Source organism: Lontra canadensis, unplaced genomic scaffold, assembly GCF_010015895.1.
Source record: "Lontra canadensis isolate GAN:19392208 unplaced genomic scaffold, GSC_riverotter_1.0 scaffold206, whole genome shotgun sequence".
Classification (NCBI taxonomy): domain Eukaryota; kingdom Metazoa; phylum Chordata; class Mammalia; order Carnivora; family Mustelidae; genus Lontra; species Lontra canadensis.
In genome coordinates, this window is record NW_022631200.1 from 1738339 (window position 1) to 1760344 (window position 22006).

Sequence of the window (22006 nt, forward strand, 5' to 3'; positions counted from 1 at the left end):
TTTTAAGTAATCTCTACATTCAATGTCAGGCTCGGACTCATAACCCCAAGATCAAGAGTTGCACATTCTCAGGCATCCCTGCGTCCTTAAAAATCCCTAAGTATTTTTAAATGTTTAAAAGACTTTGGCTGTTGAGAAATAACAGATCGGCTTTGGCTTTTCCTGTGTAACTGAAGAATGCACTCAGGTTGTGATTCTGGGGTTGAAATACATACCTGGTCTTCACAAGGCTCAAGGCCAGCTCTTTGGCCCCACAGGATAGGAGCCCTTGACCCGGGGCTTCCTTCCCCTCTGGTGCCCGCTGCTACTGCTCCAGCTCCTACCAGCATTCTGTTCACGTGGTCACTGCATTCCCCGAGAGGACAGCTCTCCGGCCTCCCTCGGAGCCCTGGGGATGCACATCCCCTCCCGCAGTCTCCTGGAGGCAATAGAGGCTTACCCATCATGCACCTCGGCGGCCCTCAGCCTCTCCCGGACCCGGTCCCAGAGCCACGTGCCCATCTTTAGGACCTGTTCCCAGGTCCTGCTGGAGCCACCCTCACAGAGCACCACAGACTGCGCTGTCCCTGCTCTGGAGGCTGGAAGCCCAGGGTCCTCACATCTCAGGGCTGTTTTTTGTTTTGTTTTGTTTTTTGAGGGCCACGGCGGGAGAATCTGGGCCGGGGTCTCTCCGGGGTTCAGAGGTGACTGGCCACCTTCTCCCTGTCTCTTCCCTAGGGCCTGTATGCATCCTGATCTCCCCTCCATACGAGGACACCAGTCCCTGGACTAGGGTCCACCCCGACAACCTCATTTTCACTTCATCACCTCTGGACAGACCCTCTCAGCAGATCAGGTCTCATGCTGAGGTCCTGAGCTTAGGACTCCAGCATAGATGTGGGAGGAACGCAGTTCAACCTACAATATTCGTGCTCTAGATCGCTGCATTTTCTTACCACTGTCTGTGGGTTTCTTGACATGTGACTTCGGGGCTGAGTAAAATGTCACAGGTTTCTGGAGAGCACAAGGGGAGTCACTTTTCTCTACCCCAGGATGCACAATCACACCCAAACAGACTCCAAATAAAAGCTGTTAAATTTCCAAACCTTTAATCCCAAACCGACCATAGCAAGGTCAGACCCAAAGATTTCCCCTCCCCTGGTTCCCCAAGGTTCAAAATTAGGTTGAAGAGGTCTCTCCCACAAGTGAACACATCCAGATCAAGAAAAAGAATCGGTCCAACTCCCTCCCAAGACACCCTGGCCTCATCCCCACCACCCCACTCCCTCATTACCCCATCAGGTCCCCCTTCCCCCCGACCTTCCCTGGGGACCCTCGTTTGCAAAAAACCTCTCCCCATCCTACCCCCAAGCATCCCAATTCAGCCACGGAGAAGAACATATTCACAGAGGGAAAAGATGAGGCAGAAGCAGGTCTGTGCAAACCCCATGCACCCCACAACAAGGCGAACACAGTCTTTCCAGGATTGGGGGGGCAGATTTTGGGGGATAAAATGGAGAAAAGGAAGGGATTAGAAGTAGTTGCAAAAGGCACAGAGGTGGCTCTAGGCGGCCCTGTGCCCCTGCTTGGGGCAGAGTGAGCCCCAGGGCCAGGGAGGTAAGGTGAGCAGGAGAAAGCAGCCGCCCCCCAGCAACAGGACCAGGCTGGCCCCCACCCCACAGCCCAGGGACCAGGAGTATTCGTAGGTCAGGGTGGGGGCAGGGGGAGGCTCAGTGCTGACTCTCCGCATGAGGGCTTGCACGGAATGCCGGAACACCTCCAGGCTGACCAGGAGCAGCAGGCCTGTGGGGAGAAGACAGGCATGGTGCTCAGGGTCCCCCGGGGGAAATCTCCTGGATCTGAGCTTTTCCCTAACATGCCCCATCTCTTGCTCCTGTCACCCCCCTCCACCATTCATCCAACCGCCCCTTACTAAACACCTACTACACAGCACGCACAGTCTGGGAAGCTGGAGATACAGAGGGAACACAACACAAACTGAGAGGGACAGAAGGACAGAGGGACAGAATGGTGGCCACCGGGGGCTGAGGGACCAGGAGAATGTATGGGGCCTGCTTCTTCACGGGGCAGAGTTTCAGCTGGGGAAACATGAAAGTGAAAAAGGGGTGGAGATGGAGAGCAGGGCTGGCTGCTCCATGGGACAGACCAGCCACAAAAATGGATGAAATGGTAAATTTCATGTTGCGTGTGTTTTATAGCTTTAAGAAAGAAAAAAACAGGGGGCGACTGGGTGGCTCAGTCTGTTGAGCATCCTGCTTGACTTAAACTCAGGTCACGATCTCAGGGCTGTGGGATCGAGCCCTTCGTTGGACTCCACGCTAGACATGGAGCCTGCTTCAGATTCTCTTTCCTTCCGCCCCTCCCCCTCCTTCAAACAAACAAACAAACAAATAAAGCCAGCCCTGGGATCAAGAACAGCAAAAATCAAATGACAACTCCATTTTAAAATATTTTTTAAAAAAAGAAGAAGAAAAGAAAAGGGGTGTCTGGCCAGCTCAGTTGGTAGAATGTGCACCTCTAGATCTCAGGGGTTGTGAATTCAAGCCCCACACTGGGTGTAGAGTTACTTAAACCAAAACCAAAACCAAAACTCCATCAAGGCTTTTGGAAAGAGTGATGATGGAATCTGAAACAGTCCGACTCATGGGAGCCCAGAGTAGAACGTGGTTGCCAAGGGCTGGTGGGGAGGGGAGTTGGGGAGATGTGGGGCAAAGGGCACAGAATTCAACTATGCAAGGCGAATGAGTTGTGGGGATCTGAGGTCCAGCTGGGTGACTATGGTTAGCAACACTGTATCCTACACTCGAAATCTGCTACGAGACTAGGTCCTCAGAGTTCCCACCATGCACACGAAGGCAGCCATGTGTGGTGAGATAGAGTTAATTAGGCTGACCGTGGTTATCATTTCATGACAGGCAGGTATACCAACACATCAAGTTGGACACCTTGAAGACCTATGATTTCCACTCATCAACCATACCCCAGGAAAGCCCATTCATCATACCCTAATGAAGAAGTGGGATCATAAAATGAAAAGAAAGGCAGTCAAGTCGCAATGCAATTTGGTTAAAAACAACAACAACAAGAGAAGAAGAAAGAACAAGACAGACAAAGACGCTAACCTCATGGAGCTTATGTTCTACTCAGAGGAGACAGGTGGTGAGCAAGTAAACAAAAGCTTGCAAAACTCAGATTCCCACAGGAGGCAACGAGGAAGCATAAATCCACGAGGCAGGTGAGTGTGGTGGGAAACATGAGAAAAAGCAGCCAAACCTCAGCTTTGGCCAATCTTCACTTCCCCTTCAGAAATAGGGACTTACATTGCCAGACCTTCTGATTTTTCAAGGATAGCTGGAATTTTTTAAATGATGACTGTTTTTATGGAAATTTGCCCAACCTTTAAACACTTGCTCAGAGACATTTTTACGCACTGCTCGCCAAAGTACGTTTCTGGGTCATTGCTGGCTGTGGGCTGCCAGGCTGTAACTTCCAAAGTAAACACATGAGGAGACAAGATAATTTCAGACAGTGATGTGTGCCGGGAAAGGAGATAAATACAGGGTGAAGGGAAGGGGAGTGACATCCAGGGGTGGAGCAGGGACTTTAAGATGGTGCCACCAAGAAGAGCCATTTGAGTAAGACCTGGAAGATGAAAAAAGAACCAGGCATACACAAAACTAAGTGATAGCTGTTCCAAGCAGAGGGAACAGCTGGTCGAAAGGTCCTGCGGTAGAACGAGTACAGAGTGTTTGGGGGAAAGAGAGAAGGTCAGTGTGGCTGGAGCAAAGGGAGTGGGGAGCAGAGAGTGGCGGGTGATGGAAGTAGAGAGGCCAGCAGGGGTCAGGTCATGTAGGACTCTCTGATGGTCATCCATGAGTCATGGGTCCTAGCGGTCTCCTCTCTCTGACCCTGAGTCTGGCCCCAACCTCAGTCTCAGACCCTCCTTTCTCCCGGCACTCTGCTTCCTTGTGTGGTTTTATCAGGGGACTGGAGAATGCAGCCAGGAAACTCTGTCCTATGGGTCACTGGCTCCCCGCTGAGGCCTCCTTGGCCCCATGCAGCTCAGTTTAAGGGACTGGAGTACAAGAGCACTGGGACCAGGAGGAGACATTCTCCAGTCCCCTTTCTTCCTTGGCTAATCCATGCATCCTTCATTCATTCAACAGACCTTCCCTGAGCTCTCATTGTAAACAAGACTAACAAAGACCCTGTCCTCCTGGAGCTCCATCCCAAAGGGAGAATTGGACAATAACCAAGTAGATGTATTGCTGTGGGCTGAATCGTGGCCCCAGAAGTTCACGTGTTGGTGTCCTGACCCTGTAGTTTCTCAGAATGTGACTATATTTGAAGATAGGATCTTTAAAGCAATAATCAAATGTAAATGAGGCCAATAGGGCCCTCATCCAATATGGAGAGCAATATGACTAATGTCCTTACAAGAAGAGGTGGTGAGAACACAGACACACAGAGTGATGATTGTGTGAGGACACAGGGAGAAGACAGCCATCTACAAGCCAAGGAGAGAGGCCTTGGAGGAAGCCAGCCCAGCCCACACCTGGATCTCAGACCTCCGGCCTCCAGAACTGTGAGAAAATACATTTCTGTTCTTTAAGCCCCTTCCCCTCCCTTCAGTCTCTGGTATGTTGCCATGGCAGCCTGAGCAAACAAATACATACATAAATACATAATTTCGGGTATTGATCAAGTTTGTGGGGGAAGAAAAGGCAAGGTAGGGACATACCAGGTAGTGGACCTACTCTAGACAAGGTGGTCAACAGTGGTCCCTCTGAGGCGGTAATATCTGGTCAGAGACTTAGATGATACGAGGAAAGAAGACATGGAAAGATTTAGTGGAAGAACATTCCAGGCTGAGGAGACAGCAATGCAAAATGCTCTGAGGAAATGAGCTTGGAGTATCTGGGGGGGAGTGGAGAAGCCCACATGGCCAGAGTGGAGGGAGCGAGTGGTAAGAGCTGAAGTCCCACATAGTCAGGAGCCAGGCCACATAAGACCTTGGAGCCACATTATTCTAATGGTAGTAATTTATTGTTACTCTATTGGCCTTTGAACTAGGTAGGAGCCACAGTATGATTTGCGGTTTGAAAACATGACTAACCCCAAAGTCAAAAAAGGTAGGACTTGGCCATGGGCTATAGTCTGTGGACCCCTGGCCTTGACACGCTAGCTTTGTGCCAAGAATCTAACCAGATGCTGTCATGTCTCATCTCTTCCAACGAGACCTTACGAGATACGTATTATTGTCATCCCCGCTCTATAGATGGGAAGTAGAGCTTGGGTTTGAGGGAAGCCAGGTCTACTCCATACACTATTCTGTTAGGCACATCACTCTACCTCCTCCTTGACCAAGCCTGACATCCCTTGTATGACCTAGAAGGGCCCATGTGATCTGGCCCTTGCCTACTTCTTCAGCCCCCTTTTGGCTGCTCTTTCCACCCTCTAATAGTAGAGAGTAAGATTTCTTTCAGCCTTTAGATGCACCAAATTCTTTCAAGCCTGGAGCCTCGTATGCAGCCATATTTATGTTACACTTCTTCTGAAAAGACCTCCCTGATCACTGCCACTTAATTCAATATCACATCTCCCTCTTATACATTTCCTTCATACTCTGTTCATTTATAGCATTTACCACAGCTGGAATTATCACCATATATTAATTCATGTTAGTACTGTCTGGCCGGCCAATTTCTATCTCCCTCACTAAACTCTATATGCACGAGGGCAGGAAACTTGTCTGTCTCAGAGCTCTAACACATGAACAACACGTGATGTGTATATTTTATGAAGAGAAACAATATAACCCAAATATGTCCCTTTATCTAAGGAGACCTTAAAAACACAATCTGCACAGTCCCTGATACCCGATATAACCAAAGCACCTACAGCATCAAATCCACCCCCTCACTTTCATTTGGCTGTACAGTCTGCAGAAAATTTCATGCCTGAGACTTCCATAAAACACTTTTCTATCCACACCTCCATGGCACCCCCAGGAATAACCCGGGTATGAGTTCAGTAATAACAGCAGCACCAAATCCCTACCATGCTGTAAATTCCATGAGAACAGGGACATGTTGACCTCATTCATCATTCTATCCCCCAGTGGTTCCTAACACAGCATCGAGCACTTACGAGATATCAAAAAAATACTTGTTCACTAATTGGTTGGATGAACAGATGGAAAAATAGATTAGATGGAGAGGAGGAGAGAGAAGGGGAGAATGGAAAAGGAAGAAGAGAAGAGAGTGGGAGGGGAATTAATTAATTCATAGATGGATGCCTGGATGGACGGATGAGATGGATATTTGACAAATGGATGTTTGGATGAGTGAGTTTGGGGATATAAGAACACTTGGGCTCAGAGATTAAAAAAAAAAAAAAAAGATGTACCAGATCACGTGACTCTTCAGAAATTGGGATTCCAACCCAGATCTTTTGATTCCCTGGTCCATCTTTTATACCAGGATCCGCCTCACTCTCCATGCTCCAGCCATACTGGCTTTCTTTCAAGACCTTAACTTCATCAAACTCTGTCTAGCTTGGTTACTCAGGGTAACTCTCTAACTCTCTGCTTTAAACCAAGGATTCTTATTATGCACTCTCACAGAAAAGCACCTAGAAGTTTATAATGGTGGGATGACCTGTGATATTTCTGTGTCCTTAACCAGATGATAATCTCCATAAGGGAAAGCACCTTTCTGTCTTGTACACTCTAATAGGACCTCTACATACATGTACAAACGTATTGTGTGTACTGAGTGTGTGTGTGTGCACAAAGAGTAAAATGAACACATGAATTAATGAAAGAAAGGAAGGGACATGACTGAATTCCCCCCCCACCCTCCGCTTATTTAGGAAGATACCTAAGGCAACAAAATAATAAAAATTGGCCGTTATTATTTTCCAATCATACGTTCATGCTCTCGAAGACTCATCATGTCTCTCTTACCTTGCATCAGGATCTACCTCTCTTCTTGTTAGAGTTACCCTGTACCTTTGTGCAAGATTTGGCCTGCTTTATACTCTGACCTCCATTCTGTTCCTCAAACCTGTTAAGTCTTTTACAGCCTTTTGTGTGTGCTAAACCTTCATCGCCATCATCATCACCATCATCGCCAACATCGCCACAAACATCACCAATTTTGCCACCACCTCTGTCACCACCACACTCTGAAAGGATGATTCCCATTCATTCTTCAGTTGTCAGCTTAAATATCACCTTCTCTGAGTTTCTCAGACATACCCTCACTGCAATACGTTCCCCTAATAGGCTTTATCCTGACTCTCGTCACAGTTATGGTTGTAATATGTGTAATTACTCATTACGGTCCAATTGTTTTTTATATTTTATTTATTTATTTGACAGAGCGAGAGAGCATAAGCAGGGGGAGCAGCAGAAGGAGAGGGAGAAGCAGGCTCCCTGCTGAGCAGGGCACACAATGCAGGACTCCATCCCAGGACACTGGGATCATGACCTGAGCTGAAGGCAGACTCTTAACCAGCTGAGCCACCCAGATGTCCCTGGTTACTGTCTAATTCGGTCAGAATCTAGGCTCTGTGAGGGACAGACACCATATGTCTTGTTAGTCTTGTATCTCTAGCCCTTAGCACAGCGCATGGACTATAGCAAGTGCTCAGTAAACACACAAAGCATAAATAAGTGAAGCTAATATAATTAATGACTTTTATATCTTCCTTAGAAAACATTTGATCCAATGAGGACTACATTAACAAAATGTAACTTTTTTTTTTTTTGGACCATCAACTCCAAGAATATAACAGTCCTTAAAGACCCCAGCTCCAAATCTAAAAGAATGTTTGGAGACCTTCTAGTTCTCAGTGAATAATAGGGCTTAGAACCCTCACATTTGAGCCTACAATAGCCCTTGTGCTTCCCAGAATCCAACAATGCTTAGAGATGTCCTCCAGCTTCCTAGTATACAACAGTGCTTGAAGACTCCAGGTAGAACCTGGAGATGAACCCTCCCACCAATTCCCAGCCAACAACAGGGCTCAGAATTCTCCTATGTTTGAGACCACTATAAACGTTGAGCTTCTCCAATCACCAGCATCCAACCCAGCATGCAATAATCCTTAGATACCCTTGGTCCAAATTTAAAATTGATCCCCAGACAACAACAAAACTTGGAATTCTCCCATTTTGGACCTTACTATAGCCCATGGGTTTCCCTCAACTCTCAGCATGCAAGAGTGTTTGGGAACCCTACCTCCCAGCATACAACAGTGTTCAGCACACCCTACCTCCCAGGATGCACAGTGCCTGGAGACCCAACCTCCCAGCATGCAACAGTGCCTAAAGATCCAACCTCCCAGCATGAAACAGTGCCTGGAGACCCAACCTCCCAGCATGCAACAGTAGTTGGAGACCCAACCTCCCAGCATGCAACAGTAGTTGGAGATCTAACCTCCCAGCATGCAACAGTGCTTGGACACCCTACTTCCCAGCATGCAACAGTGCCTGGAGATCCAACCTCCCAGCATGCAATTCCCTCAGTCTCCAGGCTCCCAACCCTCACCTGAGAGGCCAAAGCAGACAGCTCCAACTCGGAGTAGGAACTCTGCACCCTTGCTGAGCACCATGATGACACAGAGGCACCCCAAGGCCATGACTGCCAAGCCTAGGACCGCTATCACTGCAGCTGCCAGATTCACCTCTGCAAGGGGAGGAAAGGGAAGAAGCAGAGAACTTGGGATGTAGGAAGATCTCCCCTATAGGGATCCAGAACTAAGAAGATGGAAGATTCAAATCTAGTCAAAACTTTCCAGGTAGATCATCCAGTCCAATATTATGCTTACACTGTTGAAGGAGCTAAGACTCGCAGAGGGCCAGGGATTTGCCTGAGACCCCAGAGCAAAGAGGAGATACAGCCGGGATATAAAGGGAAAGGGAACATCATTACTTGTGATCTGGTCCCTGTTTGCTTACAGGTGAAGCGGCTAAGACAGTGGACATGTGGGTGACAACAGAGAGGAGAGTATGTTACAGTGGAACGTCCAAGTCTGAATTCTCCCCAGCCACTTCCTCACTGGAAGACTGTAGTAGAAATCACCAAACCTCTCTGAGCCTTGCTTTCCACCTCTAGAAAATCAGGATCAAAATCTCTATTTGATTGGGTTGTTGTAAGGATTAGAAATCTAATGTGCCCAGTGGAGCGCCGGGCACACAGCAGGTGCTCTGAACACGGGCACACTGATGACTTCCTCTCCCAGACAGGCACAGAGACTTGCCTGAGCTCACTGAGCACAAAGACAAGACACAAAGGAGGGAGACCCACGCTACTAAGCACGGAGCACCACACTGTCAGTTTTAGCTACATTGTCGCATTACATCCTTACAAAGACTGGATAAGAGTCATGATACGACCAAAGTCCCTTTACTGGTGGGGAGGGATACTGAGACACTGGGCTGATGGAGAGGCTGTGGTTGCAGCAGAAAGGGGAAAATTCTAAGAGTCCCATTATTCAGTATGTGTGTGGTCTATGTGCGGTCTTTTCATTTTAAGTGGATTTAAATTAAAACAAAATTTGGGGTGCCTTGGTGGCTCAGTGGGTTGAATGTCTGACTCTATTTTTTTCAAAGATCTCACCCTATTTGAGAGAGAGAACAAGTGTGGATGAGCAGGGGAGGGGGCAGAGGGAAGCAGGCTCCCTGCTGAACAGGGAGCCTGATGTGGGGTTCCATACCAGGACCCTAAGATCAGGACCTGAGCTGAAGGCAGAAGCCCAACTGACTGAGCCACCCAGGTGCCCCATGAAGGTCGGACTCTTGATCTCAGCTCAGGTCTTGATCTCAGGGTTGTGAGTTCAAGCCCCACATTGGGCTCCATGCTGGGCATGAAGCCTACTTAAAAGCAAACAAACTCCAAATTAAAAACAAAAAAAAACAAAAAGCCTGGTTTCTGGTGGCTCAGTTGTTAAGCCTCTGCCTTCAGCTCAGGTAATGATCCCAGGGTCCTAGGATCGAGTCCCACATCGGCCTCCCTGCTCAGTGGGGAGTCTGCTTCTCTTTCTCCCCTTGCTCCTCCCCCCTGCTCATGCTCTTTCTCTGTCAAATAAATAAATAAATTCTTAAAACACACACACACTGAGTTTCTCCATCACACTAGCCACATTCTAAGTGCTCAGCAGCCACATGGGGCCAGTGGCTACCATACTGGTCAGCAAAGATAACATTTTCATTTCATGGAAGATTCCATCGGAGATCATTGCCTAGGAGTCAGGACTATTTGGGTTTGAATTCTGCCACTGCCTCTGCCACTTCCCGGGAGAAGTAAATGTAACCATTTCTGGGCCTCCATTTTCTCATCTGGAAGATGAAGACAGAGCCGCTGCCCCATGGGGTCACACAAGGGACCAGAGTTCTTAGAAAGAAAACCTTCAGCGCTGTGCTTAGCATGTGATGAGCACACATCACTAAGATGTTGAAGTACTACCCACAGAAAGGGGCTGCGGCCTACCTGAAGTCACACAGCACGTGACAAAGGCAGAGCTGGGGCAGAAGCATCAGGCATGGCGGGGCCCCCCCAAAGATGGGACCTCCCCAGGGCAAAGCAGAGAAGACAGTGTCATCAAGAACTCCTCCAGCATGGCCAGCCTATCCCCTCACCCTCACTCCCCCACCGCAGGGTACAGTTCTCACCTTTCTTTGTAGTTCTCTGGAAGATGCGTGCATTTTCCCCCGTGGTAAAGAATTTAAAATAGGTACAGTTTGCTTCTGTGGGAGCAGGAGAGAAAGAGGTGGTGACATGGAAGTTGCTAGGCTAAGGTCAGGATGGACATTTAGCATCACTCACAGCAGCCCTAAAAATAGATCATCCGCATCCCCGACAGACACAGGACACAGATGATGCTCGGAGGAGGAAAAACCACCTGCCTTCTCCTAGCTATCAGGGGCTCGGGCTCCAGTCTGCTCTGAGGCCCAGATCCGTGGCCTAGTGAGGGCCGTTGACCTCTCTGGGGCCTCTGACTCTTTGTCTATAATATGAGAAAACAGTCTCGTTCTGGGCTCCACCATATGGGTTTGCTGAGGGCCACGTGGGATTAGAAACAATGATCGCTTTATTCAACAAAGGACACCAAGATATGGGGAACAGAAGGCTAACAGACTCGGAAGAGATTCTCATCTCAGAGAGAATTCACTCCTGCAGGTCAGCAAGAAAAGAGAGGGAAACCAATTGAAAAATGGGCAAAGGACAGAAATAGTCAATTCACAGAAGACGTCTGAATGACTCACAAGGATATGAAGAGATGCTCCACCTTCCCAGGGATCCCAGAAATGCAACTTAAATCAGCAGGGGAACACCACTTTAGATCAATTAGATTGGCAAATATTAAAAGGATAATATCAAGCAGTGGAAAGAGAAGAGGAAACAGCTGGGAGTATACACTCGTGTTTTTTGGAAAGCACTCCGACGTCCTTTACGAAATGAAGTATGTTGGTAACCTAAACTATAGCCCAACAATTTCATCTCCCGGTGCGTGCCCAGGCGAACACTAGGAGCAGGAACATGCATGTGCATGTTTGCTGCAACACTGTTGCTAATAACGGGGAATCAGAATCAGCCCAAGCATCCATGTCTAGGGGCTCAAGTAAGGGTGAGGGACTGGCTCTTGAGCAAATCTCTGCAGCGCACAGTAGCCAAGAATTAGAGTAACAAAGCCATGCGGGGAGATCTGAGCAAGTGTTGAGGAAAAAAAAATCATAAACAGGAAAAAAATTCACGACATGGTATCATTTATGTAAATTAAAACACAGACAGATATAAAGAACGCTCAGTATTTTCCAAGTTAACATGTATATTCGTGTGTGCGTACCCAGCCCTTTAAAGAGCCGAGTTAGAAAGGAATGGTGGGGGGACGCGGAAGAACAGCATCTAAAATAAAGCATGAGAAGGATCTTGGGAAGGCAACTGGTGACAATTGTGGTGTCAGCCAAAGACGAACCAGATTCGTCCGACTTGGTGTACCTGAGGTCCAAGGACACCGAAGCTTTAAAAAGGTGGGAGAGGGGGCATTTTCCGAACTGCATTTCAAAACCAGCACCTCTCAGAGAGTTCGCCTGGCCCCATGCTCTCCTTCTACAGATGGGGAAACTGAGGCACGGGAAGGCAGACAGGAAGAGAGGTTCAAGATGTAGGAGAGGGGGGCTGGGTGGTCTGGAGAAGGAGAAAGGAACTGACCAAATTGTGGAGTGACAAGAAATAAGGTGCTGAGTCAGGCGATTTGGGGGGAGACCCCCACAGCCGTGCCCCAACGGAATGCAAGGGGCAGGTGGGGTCCCATCCAAAGCAGTTTGACGGGAGTCCTTACCCCGCAGCGGCAGCAATCCTGCAGGAGCAAGAAGTAAAAGATGCTTCATGCAGCAGAGCAAAGGGTGAGGCTGCTTATTTGGTAGCAGTCTGTGGGGGACCAAGGTTCTTCATCCATGAGGGAAAGGTAAAGTCCCATCCAGAGAGTAAGAAGGTGTGGTACATCTTTCTGAGAGAGTGTGGGCTGCCTGGCCTCCTGTTTTGGCTACTCATGATTGAGGACCTCTCACCTCGGACTCCGGATGGCATAGCCCATTTGGAAAAGAGTAGGATGGCTCACACACACCCTTCTCCCCACGCAGCCCAGGGAACTATGAGAGCCCTTTGAGGGGTAGGGCAACGTGTGGGATAGTCCTGAGATAATGGAAGTTGTGAGTTTCTGGAGGGTCCCCTGGAGGGTCAGGAGTGTGGGAGGATGGAGACCGTCCTGGGAGGAAGCTGAAGTCCTTTCTGATCAATGGGGGTGGGGGGGCGGGCATCAAGGGATGTGAGGAATCCTGCCTTGTGCAGTGAGCTTGGGGTAGGGGGCATCCCCTCAGGGGACAGCCAGGACCTCTGGGACATCTTTGTGGACTAGTGAGATGCAATCCAGTGTGGTTGTTAAGAACAGAGACAATCAGCGTTCAAATCCCCTATGACTAGCCCGGGTGCAGAGATAAAGCCGCTTAACCTTCCTCACTCCTCATTCCTGGCTTCTGTAAGATGCGGATGATACCTAGTACCTATCCAGAAGGTTGCTACGAGGATATGAGGATTAATGAGTTCACACATGTGAAGTACTTCGAACAGAGCCTGGGGGCATAAGCCTCCAAGCATATTACACAAGCATAGGATTCCCAGGGCAGCTCATTTTGTCAACATTTGGGAACTTCCTGCCTGAGACACCACGGGGCAAACAGAAAAAAACAAAAAATGAGCCCATCTGCAGAAGCGAAGTGTTTAATCCAGACCCTGAGTGGGTGGGGAACTCACACAACAAGGGGTGCTGGGCATCTCACTTTGCTCTCAAGGACTTGGGACGTCCTATTTGGGACCCTATGGATGTAAGACAGCACATCTAGAAAAGTGAGAAGGGAAATCCCATCCGGAGCCCAGAAGGGTAGAGGATCTTCTCTGAGGGGCACTGAGGTGCTGGGAGGGTAGAGTGCTGGAGATCTCATGTGGGTGATCAAGCCCGTGACAACCCGGATGGACCGCAAGGGGTGTGGGATACAGAGCAAGAGCCCGCTGGGGCTCCCAAGGGGTATAGGATGTCCCACTGGTGTACATGCCCCGTCAGGGAGAGTGTGAGGTATGGGATAGCTCTCTGGCATCGGCAGGGGTGAAAGGGCATTCTGCAGGACAGTGAGGGCTGTGGGGTGTCTGTAAGAGAAAGTAAGAAAGACCAGAGGGTCCAGTCTGGACACTCTGGAGTGGGAGGGATGGAGATGAAGCTGCACGTTTCCCGGAGGCATCAGATCTCCGCTGGGATGTTGCTGGGTGTCTGGCAAACCCCAACTCTCTCTCCAGAAGCACAGGCTGTGTCAGGAGTGCGGGTGCTTCTGGGCAGTGCAGGCTGCTTGCGTTGCCAGCGGTGTGTGGGGGACAGGCCGGGGCTCAGTACATGGGCTGCATGGAGAGGTACAAGATCTCTTCAGGGAGCACGGGCTCTCTCCGGGATACAGGCTGGCCTGGAGACACACAGATGTCTGGGCCTGCATGCTCTGCTGGACGCACAAGAGCTCTGGAGGTCAGAGCATGGTCTGGAGCACAGGCTGGCCTGTGGTACCAGCTGGTCTGAGGGTGCAGGCTGGCCTGGGGTTCAGGCTGATCTGAGCATGCAGGCTTGTCTGGGGTGAAGGCTACTCTGTACATACAGGCTGGTCTGAGGGTGCAGGCTGATCTGGGGGGTACAGGCTGGTCTGGGGGCACATGCTGGTCTGGGGGTGTAGACTGGTCCAGGCGCACAGGCCAGTCTGGGGGTACAGGCTGGTTTCAGGTATGGGCTAGTTTTAGGGCACAGACTAATCTGAGGGTACAGGCAGTTTGGGGCACGGGATATAACTGGGACAGGCTGCTTGGGGGGATGGGTACAGGAAGGCCAGTTGCAGGCTAGTCTGAAGTACAGTCTTTCTTCTCTCCCTCTGCTCTCTCCCTTACCCCCTACTCCCACCCCCACCCCCAATACACTTTGCGTCTGGGGCAAAGGTTATCCCAGGGAGCACTGGCTGATGTGGGCCTGGGCTGGTTCTGAGGCTGCAGGTTTCCTTCTTGGAGCTCAGGCTCCCCCTAGGGTATGGGTTCTGCTGACCCCCGACCACTCCCACTCCCTTGGGGTACAATCCTCGGGCTGGGGGCATAGCTTCTCACCTCCGGGCAGCTCCGCGGGGCCGCAGGTGTCTCTGCCCGCGGACACATCGGACTGCCACAGCCGCTTGGTGCACATCTTCCACAGCCCCATGTGGGCGGCCTCGCAGATGGCACTGCCATTGGTCTTGTAGGTGTTGAGCTCTACCCAGAACTCGGTGCCCACGGCCAGCACGGCCAGCGTGGCGCCCACGGCGCTCAGCAGGAGCCCCAGCTTGATCTTTCCCTCCCGCTCGGGAGTCAGCTGGTGCTGCCCCTGAGCCCGCCGGCGGCTCACAGCCTCCCGCCGCCGCCGGTCCTCCTCTTGCATGAAAAAGTTGGACCACATCATCATCCTGGAGGCGGCAGCCCCGGCGGGGCTCAGAGCAGGTGCAAAAGAGGCAAAGCCGAGGAGGGGTCCTGAGGGCGGGAGGGGGGAGGCCAGCGCCTGTGATCCTGAAGGAGTGAGGGGCTCAGTTTCCACTGGATTCTGAGAAAGGAAGATGTGAACCTTCCCCAGAACCTCCAGTAGGGGAGTTGAGGTTTCCTCCGGAGCTTAGAAGAGGAAAAAATAGAGCCTCTGGGCGGAAACCCTCCAAGTTCAGAGGAGGGCCTGGGGGAGGCCCAGAAACTCCACAAGGAAGGTGGGACCCAGAAGAAAGGCAGGGTACCCCCAAGGTGCAGAGCTGAAACCTGGGTCTCCAGCAGAGGGACCTCAGGGCTCCAGAGCAAGAACTGAGCCCTGGCTGAGGCTCTGAGGGGTCACTCTGGGTCCCCACTGGGAGGAATCACCAGAGGGAAACTGGGTGTCCAGGAGCACCCCACTAAGGCTCAGAGCTCGGGGTACCCAGGGAGGGTGGCCGAGGGCCTCTTGAGTGTTTGAGAGGAGAAGCCTCCTGGTTCCTTTTGGGCTCAGAGTCTGGAGTGGGAGAAGCTGGGTCCCCTCTGGAATTCAGAAGAGATTGGAACTCCTTCTGGGTCTCAGAAAGGCCGTAGGACCCCCAACATTCACAGAAGGGGACAGTGGAGTCCTGACGTGGCTTCAGGAAAAGAGGGTGGGTGTCTCCCTGGCCATTCAGAGACGAGAGATAAGAGAGTCTCCCTGCGTCTGAGAGAGAGGACAGTGGCTCAGAGACACAGTGGGGTCCAGAGAAGGGGGCTGGCAGATGCCCCCCCCGGCTCAGGAGGGGGACCTGGGGTCCCTATCGGGGCCAGAGGGAAGGGCTGTGGTCCCCACTGAGGCTCAGGAAACGGGCACGAAATCCCCCCGGGATTCGAAGGACAACTGGGACCCGGAAGGGACTCAGCGTCCCTTTGGGATCACTCGGCTCCCCCTCCCCCGGGCTCCCAGGGCCTGCCGGGCCGGGAGGGCTCCAGGCTCAGCTCCAGGCCAGCTGCCTCCCGCAGGCCTCCCACCCTGGTCTCCCGGGCAGGGCCCCCTCTCGCTCTCCTGCCTCCGCGCCGCACCGGCCCCAGCTCCGCGACGCCTCCGAGCCGTCGGGTCCTGCAAGTCGCCGCCCGCTCCGCCCAGACACGCCGCTCGGCTCCGTCCGGCGTCGCCCCACCCGCCTACCCCCGCGCCCTCCCGGGCTATTTCAGGCTCGACCCGTAAATAACACCCGCACCTGTCGCCCAGCGCCTGTTACCATAGGGACCCTGGGTATTTTAAGGGGACGCGAGGGGAGGAGGGAAGCTGCCCCGGGAGGAGGGCCTGGGGGCGGGGTCCTGACCCGGCTGGAGCCCGAGGGGACTTTAATTTCCTTAAGGGGCAAGCGCCTGAGCCGAGGATCCCATCTCCATGGTGGCAGGGAACCTGGATTTGGGGTCCGGAGCAGGCCTGGCTGGGAGCCTGAATTGCTATGTCTGAGGGAGGAGTGACTGGGGCCCCTGACTCCTGGGTCTGAGGGAGGAGGAGGGGCTGGGGCTGGGGCTGGACTCCTGGTCGGAGGGTGGAGAGGGCTGGAGGCTTGGACTCCCCGGTCTGAGGGAGGAGGGGACTGGGGGGCTGGACTCCTGGGTCTGAGGGAGGAGGGGCTGGCCTGGGCTTCCTGGGTCTGAGGGAGGAGGAGGGGCTGGCAGCCTGGGCTCCTGGGTCTGAGGGAGAAGGGGTTGGGGGTCTGGACTCCTGGGTCTGAGGGAGGAGGGGCTGGGGGTCTGGACTCCTGGGTCTGAGGTGGGAGGTTGGGGGCCTGGACTCCTGGGTCTGAGGGAGGAGGGGGCTGGGAGCCCGAACCCCTGGGACAGAAGACTGGGACTCAGACGCCTGGGTCTTGATGGATGCAAGAACTCATGCTGGTGCTGGCGTCTTCAGCTCCCCAGGGGTGAAAGGGGCAGGCCTCAGGGAGAGGCAGGGTGTCAGGGGCCCTGGAACCAGAACCACAGTCCTCGTCATCGAGTTTATTAGACAGGGGGCCCCCAGGGGACCTTCCATGCAGCTTCAGCTCCCCTGGGGGCAGGGACGGGGACAGCCGTGTGGAATGGCAGCAGGGCCTGATCTTCACCCCTCTCCCCTCCCTCAGCCCTTGTGCAGACGGGCCAGGTGGGACCCACCTTCCACTACCTCTTCTGTCCATCCATGGTTGGCCGCTCCGGGGTGCACCCTGGCCCTGTCTGTCTGCCCTGCTGTGGACACGTTCAGCGCCCTGTGGGGCTTGCATTGGAGCATGAGTTGCCTGGAATGTGACCATGTGTGTGTGCGTGTGTGTGTGTGTGTGTGTGTGTGTCTCCAGCTCTCCCACCAGCCTGGGGCAGGGAAGGGTACAGGAGAGACTCATCTTTGTCCTCAACACCGCCCAGCCCAGGACTGGACACACAGGAGGCCTTGGGAGATGTGCATCGGGTGACTTAAAAGGATGGACGGATGGATGAAATGAGATGTGACACACAGACAGGTCCTCCCACGGGAGGGGAAGGAGCCCCCGTCGGGACGCGCCTCCCTCTGCGTTCTAACCAGCCTTGCTCCGTCTCTCAACCAGCAGATGGGAGATTGCCAGCCAGGCTCCTGGAAGGCCTGGGACTCCTTCTTAAATGAGTGACACCTGCTTGCTCCTTTCCCGAGCCTGGCAGGACCCAGAGGGGAGCCGGAGCATTCGGAGCGCGCCGTGCCCCTGCAGCACAGTGCCATGCCCTGACTCCATCATCCCCTCCTGGCCCGGGTTGCCTACCCCCCCACCCCCGGTCTGCATCTCACCCCAGCTAAGCCACTTGGGAGTGCACGGTCCTGTCCTGCCTCCCCTTGCTCTCTTTTCCCAAAAAGAGTATGAACTTTCTTTGGTATGAAAGCCCTTGTAATTTTCATGCTAAAAAGTGGCTTGTCCCTTTCACTTCCTCTGGTCTCAACCATTGCACTGAAACGACCTCTTACCAGGCCAGACCTCGCCATCCTCTGGCTCCTGGGCTTTCTCTGCAGTTCTCAGTCCCACTGGCCACTGCCTACCCCATGGTCACCCCCTCCCCCAGGGCTTCGTTTGCTACATCCTCTTCTCCCCCGACACAGATGACCCTGAGCCTTTAGCCCTCTAGGCACCCCCTCCCCCACTCAGGGCAGCCCCGTGGCTTTCAATGTCTCCTGTATGCTGACCTTTCCAAAACTTATATCACCAGCCATGGCTTCTCCCTGAAGCTCACATATCCAGCAGGTTACCGGATACCCTGAATTGGGTTTCAGGCAGGCATCTGCAACTTGACATGTCCGAAGGAGGACGCCTTGTCCCTCCCACCCAAATCCCGATTCCTTGTTCCAGGACCCCCTTCCAGGCAACACACCACAGCTCGGTGCTGTGCAAGTCGGATTAATAATTCCTCTGTCACTCAAGCTTCCTAAAATGCAAATTTCTTCCCAGGACTACAGGATGGGCACCTAGCCTATGCCCTGACCTTGCCCTACTGTGCTCACCCCTGTTAATCGGCCTGCCACAAGGTCTCCTCCCAAACCTCCCATGCCACCTTGGGTGGCCTGAATGCTTGTCCTGTCCTCTTTCCATGTGACTAGTATCTGTTCAAATGTTACCACCGCAGTGAGGCCTGGAGTCCCGTGTCCCATCACTGTCCCCACACCCTGGCTAGTGTTAATTCACCTCTTCGTAACTGCCGTGTTTATCGTTGGTCTCTCCTGGGGATCCCAGAGGGCAGGACCTTGACTGTCTGCTCACCTCATTCCGTAGGCCTAGCCTGGGTCCAGAACAGTTTGGCACTTGATAAATACTTCTTGCATGCTAATCCTGAACACAAACGAAAGAAGTGGGTCATTCCTATCCTGTCTCCACGCTTGCTTCGGGGCAGATCTCTGGATCCTTCTCTGTGGTTCCACCTCTCTGTCTCTGTTTAGTTTTGTGTACCTCTGAGACATCCATGCTCTGACATGTGCACCTCTGCCCCCCTCTCTCTCCCCATCTGCTCACCCTCAGGGTCTTCAACTTTCCCTGCCTCTGTGACTCACCCGGTGTTCTCTTACATCTCCTCCCCCAACCCCGCTCTTCCCATCTCTCCACTCCTCCTCATCTCCCCGCTCCGTCACCTCTTTCTTGCTCTATATTTGGCCTTTGGACTCTAGAATCCGCGCCCCGCAACCAGTTCTACCCCCTCCTCCACCAAGGAATCCCCCCTCCCACCCATCTTATCTCTCTGGACTCTGCCTCTCCCTGTCCTGTCTCTCCATTGAGCTTCCGTACACTCTGTCTTGTAGTCCTTCCCCCACATTTTCTACCCACTCTCCCTAAAACAGCTCCCAGGGAATTCCTCCCTGGTTCCCTGCCCTCTAAGCTCTCCCTGTTTCTAGTCCACCCATAGGGCCCCCAAGGGGAACTCCCAACACCCAGTCTGATCCCATCCCTCCCTTGGCTGCCTCCTGTCATCAGAACAGAGGCTGCTGAAGCCCCTGGCACCACCAATGACCACTTCCTCCCCCTCCATGTCCCAGGCTGTCTTCCCAACAGACTGGGAGCCCTAGAGGGCTGAGCAGTGTCTGAAGCATCCCCAGCCCCCAGTGTGGCCAGACACAGGGCCTGGCACACAGGAAATATTTACTGAGCAAATGAAGGGACATCCATGAAGCAACGTCCCTTCTGCATTCCCCGGTGGCCTTTGAATCCATCCCCTCCACCCCCACAGCCCTTGCTCAGCTCACCTGTGGCCCTCTTCTCCCCTCTCCCAGAGCATCAGCCTCCTGTTCACCACTTTCCCAAGTGGCTCCTTCTAACACGCAATCCAGTCCTGGACTTCTGCTGCTCAGAACTCCCGTTTCTCCTCACCGCCCTCAGAATAAAGCCCAAACTCCTTCACCTGGCACTCCAGCACCTTTCAGCTCTGGCCTCTAGTACCTTCTCTGACCTGACCTCCGGCCCTACCCAGGCCTGCGATGTCCCAGAACTTTGAACCCTGTCCCAAATACAGCGTGCCATGTCACTCCCCCTGGTCCATGCCTGGGTCAACCCCTTCGTCACTTGACCTGTTCCTATGCATCCTTCCTCAACTTCGGCTGGGATTAGGTTCTCCGGGAAGTTTCCCAGAGTACAGCCCACTGCTGGAGCTCGGTCACTGTGTTCTCCATTCAAGGTGTCCATCATAGTCCCTGTCACAGCCCCAATCACCCTGCCCACATTACAGTTTTTGACGACTCCACCTCGGAAGCAAGGGTACGGTCTGTTTCATCTTGGGGGACCCTGATCCCAACACACACTGCCTGGCATGTTAGCAGAGGCACAGAAATGTCAATGAGTGAATGGCTGAATTAATGCATGAATGAGACACAAATGTCTAAGTCCCACAGAGACAGGGCTTCTCCTGTACACCAGACGCCTTGCTGTGCTCTAGGATTTTGTGATTACCTGCTTCCTCCCAGGAATGGGAGTTTCAAGGACCAGGGCCTGTGTTTGATGCTGAATTTCAACCTGCCTCTGCCTCTCATTCTCCTCTTTGATTTCTGGCCTCCCTCTTGTGTCCTATTCACATTGTGCTCCTGCTTAAAGCCATTCCATGGCTCCCTGCTGCCCTCAGAATGAAATCCAAACTCCTGACCTAACCTACAAGTCCTTGGGCAGTCAAGCTGTGTCTACCTCTCCAGCTTTGTCTTGTCCCATCTGCACCTGGCTTGCTACACCTAGGCCCTCCCTGGAAGCTCTTCCTGCCCCAGGGCCTTTGCATATGCTGCTCCCTGGCTGAGACACTTCCCCCAGCTTCACCCAGCTGGTGTCTTGTCATCCTTTCAATGTCAGCTAAAATATTCCTAACTTTTAAATTGGGTTACACCTCCCTAACAGAGCAAGTCAAAGCATTTCAGATTTCTCCTGGGTTCTAACTGTAACTTACTCTTTGTATATACAGTTCTCTGATGAATGTCTGTCTGTTGCACAAGATGCAAACTCTATGAGGACATTGGGGAACGCTGTCTTCCTTCTGTAGGCTCAGCGGCCACCCCAATGCCTAGTGCTTAAGTATACCAATGGATTTCAGATAACGAATGAACGAGTCACACTCTGTGGCCATTATGTTCCCTCCCCGGGACCTTCCTGGTGCATAAGAGGCACTCAATAAACCCTTGTGGAATAATGAATGCAAAAGTGAATGAATGCGCACGTCCATTCCTTGTTACCTTGCCTTTCTGCAAGCCTTCTCTTTACCTTTCTGCCCCTTCACATAGGGCATATATATAGTTTGTAGGTATAACTATATATTCGTGTGTTATGGGCCCCTCTCCAGGAGTTGGGCTGGGCTGGGAGTCCCTCCCTCCCCCCGCCCCGCCCCCACATGCACACAGCAAAACATTAAAAAGAAAACATCTCAAAACTGCAAAAAAACTCCACGGCCCTCCCCCCACCCCCCCAACCCACAAAAAAAAAAAACACGACGCCCCCCCCCAACGGCCTCCGCCCTCGGGGTGGGGGTCCCCGATCCGAGCGCGGGGCGGGGGGGAAGGCCAAGCAGTCTCCAGCGCGCTCGTGGGGAGGGAGGGGCGCCCCCGCCCCCACGGCAGCCTCGTTGCACGCGCGCCCGCGCACGCGCCCCGGACACGCCCCCTCGGCGCCCCACGGCGCGCGCCCCTACACCGGCGTGGTTTTCCTGTTGAGCGTGTTGGTGTTGGAGGCGGCGGCCTCCTTGGCCAGGGTCCCGGGGGCGGGCGCGGCGGGCGCGGGCGCGGGCGGGGCGGGCGCTGCGGGCGGCCCGGTGACCGTGACCGTGACGCCGCCGCCCGCCTCCTTGGGGAAGGCGTTGTGCAGCGTGAGGAAGCCGGGCGCGCCCCCGCGGTCCCGCTCGGCGCCCGCCCCGCCGCCGCCCGCGCCCGCGCCGCCGTACGCCCCGCCGCCGCCGCCGCCGCCACCACCGCCGCCGCCGCCACC

General features: G+C 53.0%; 2 protein-coding genes across 4 annotated transcripts in view; both read right to left on the reverse strand.

Moving 5' to 3' along the window:
* Nucleotides 1–1259: 1259 nt before the first annotated feature.
* CACNG6 (calcium voltage-gated channel auxiliary subunit gamma 6) lies at nt 1260–16525 on the reverse strand. 3 transcript variants are annotated; one of them, XM_032848678.1, is made up of 4 exons: nt 14697–16512; nt 10679–10753; nt 8556–8693; nt 1260–1782 (listed from the first exon to the last, which is right to left on the reverse strand). In XM_032848678.1, the coding sequence occupies exons 1-4, from the start codon at nt 15025–15027 to the stop codon at nt 1544–1546; spliced, it is 783 nt and encodes a 260-aa protein (XP_032704569.1). In that variant the 5' UTR covers nt 15028–16512; the 3' UTR covers nt 1260–1543. The 3 variants fall into 3 exon arrangements, with proteins under 3 accessions (XP_032704569.1, XP_032704571.1, XP_032704570.1); XM_032848680.1 differs by lacking the exon at nt 8556–8693 and having other exon boundaries at nt 14697–16525; XM_032848679.1 differs by lacking the exon at nt 10679–10753 and having other exon boundaries at nt 14697–16515.
* Nucleotides 16526–21530: 5005 nt separating this feature from the next.
* Nucleotides 21531–22006, reverse strand: part of CACNG8 (calcium voltage-gated channel auxiliary subunit gamma 8) — a gene marked incomplete at its 5' end in the record, with an annotated part of 12744 nt that continues 12268 nt past the window's right edge. Inside the window, one exon of the mRNA XM_032848740.1 lies at nt 21531–21960. Within this exon, the coding sequence (XP_032704631.1) occupies nt 21710–21960 (251 nt within the window). The remainder of the gene's footprint in view (nt 21961–22006) is intronic.

Coding starts and splice junctions, on each gene's coding strand:
- CACNG6 (XM_032848678.1), bottom strand. CDS start 15,027: ATGATGATGTGGTCCAACTTTTTCATGCAAGAGGAGGACCGGCGGCGG. Junction 10,754..14,696: donor CCCCGCGGAGCTGCCCGGAG/GTGAGAAGCTAT, acceptor CTGCTCCCACAG/AAGCAAACTGTACCTATTTT. Junction 1,783..8,555: donor TGTCTGCTTTGGCCTCTCAG/GTGAGGGTTGGG, acceptor TTCTCCCCACAG/GCCTGCTGCTCCTGGTCAGC.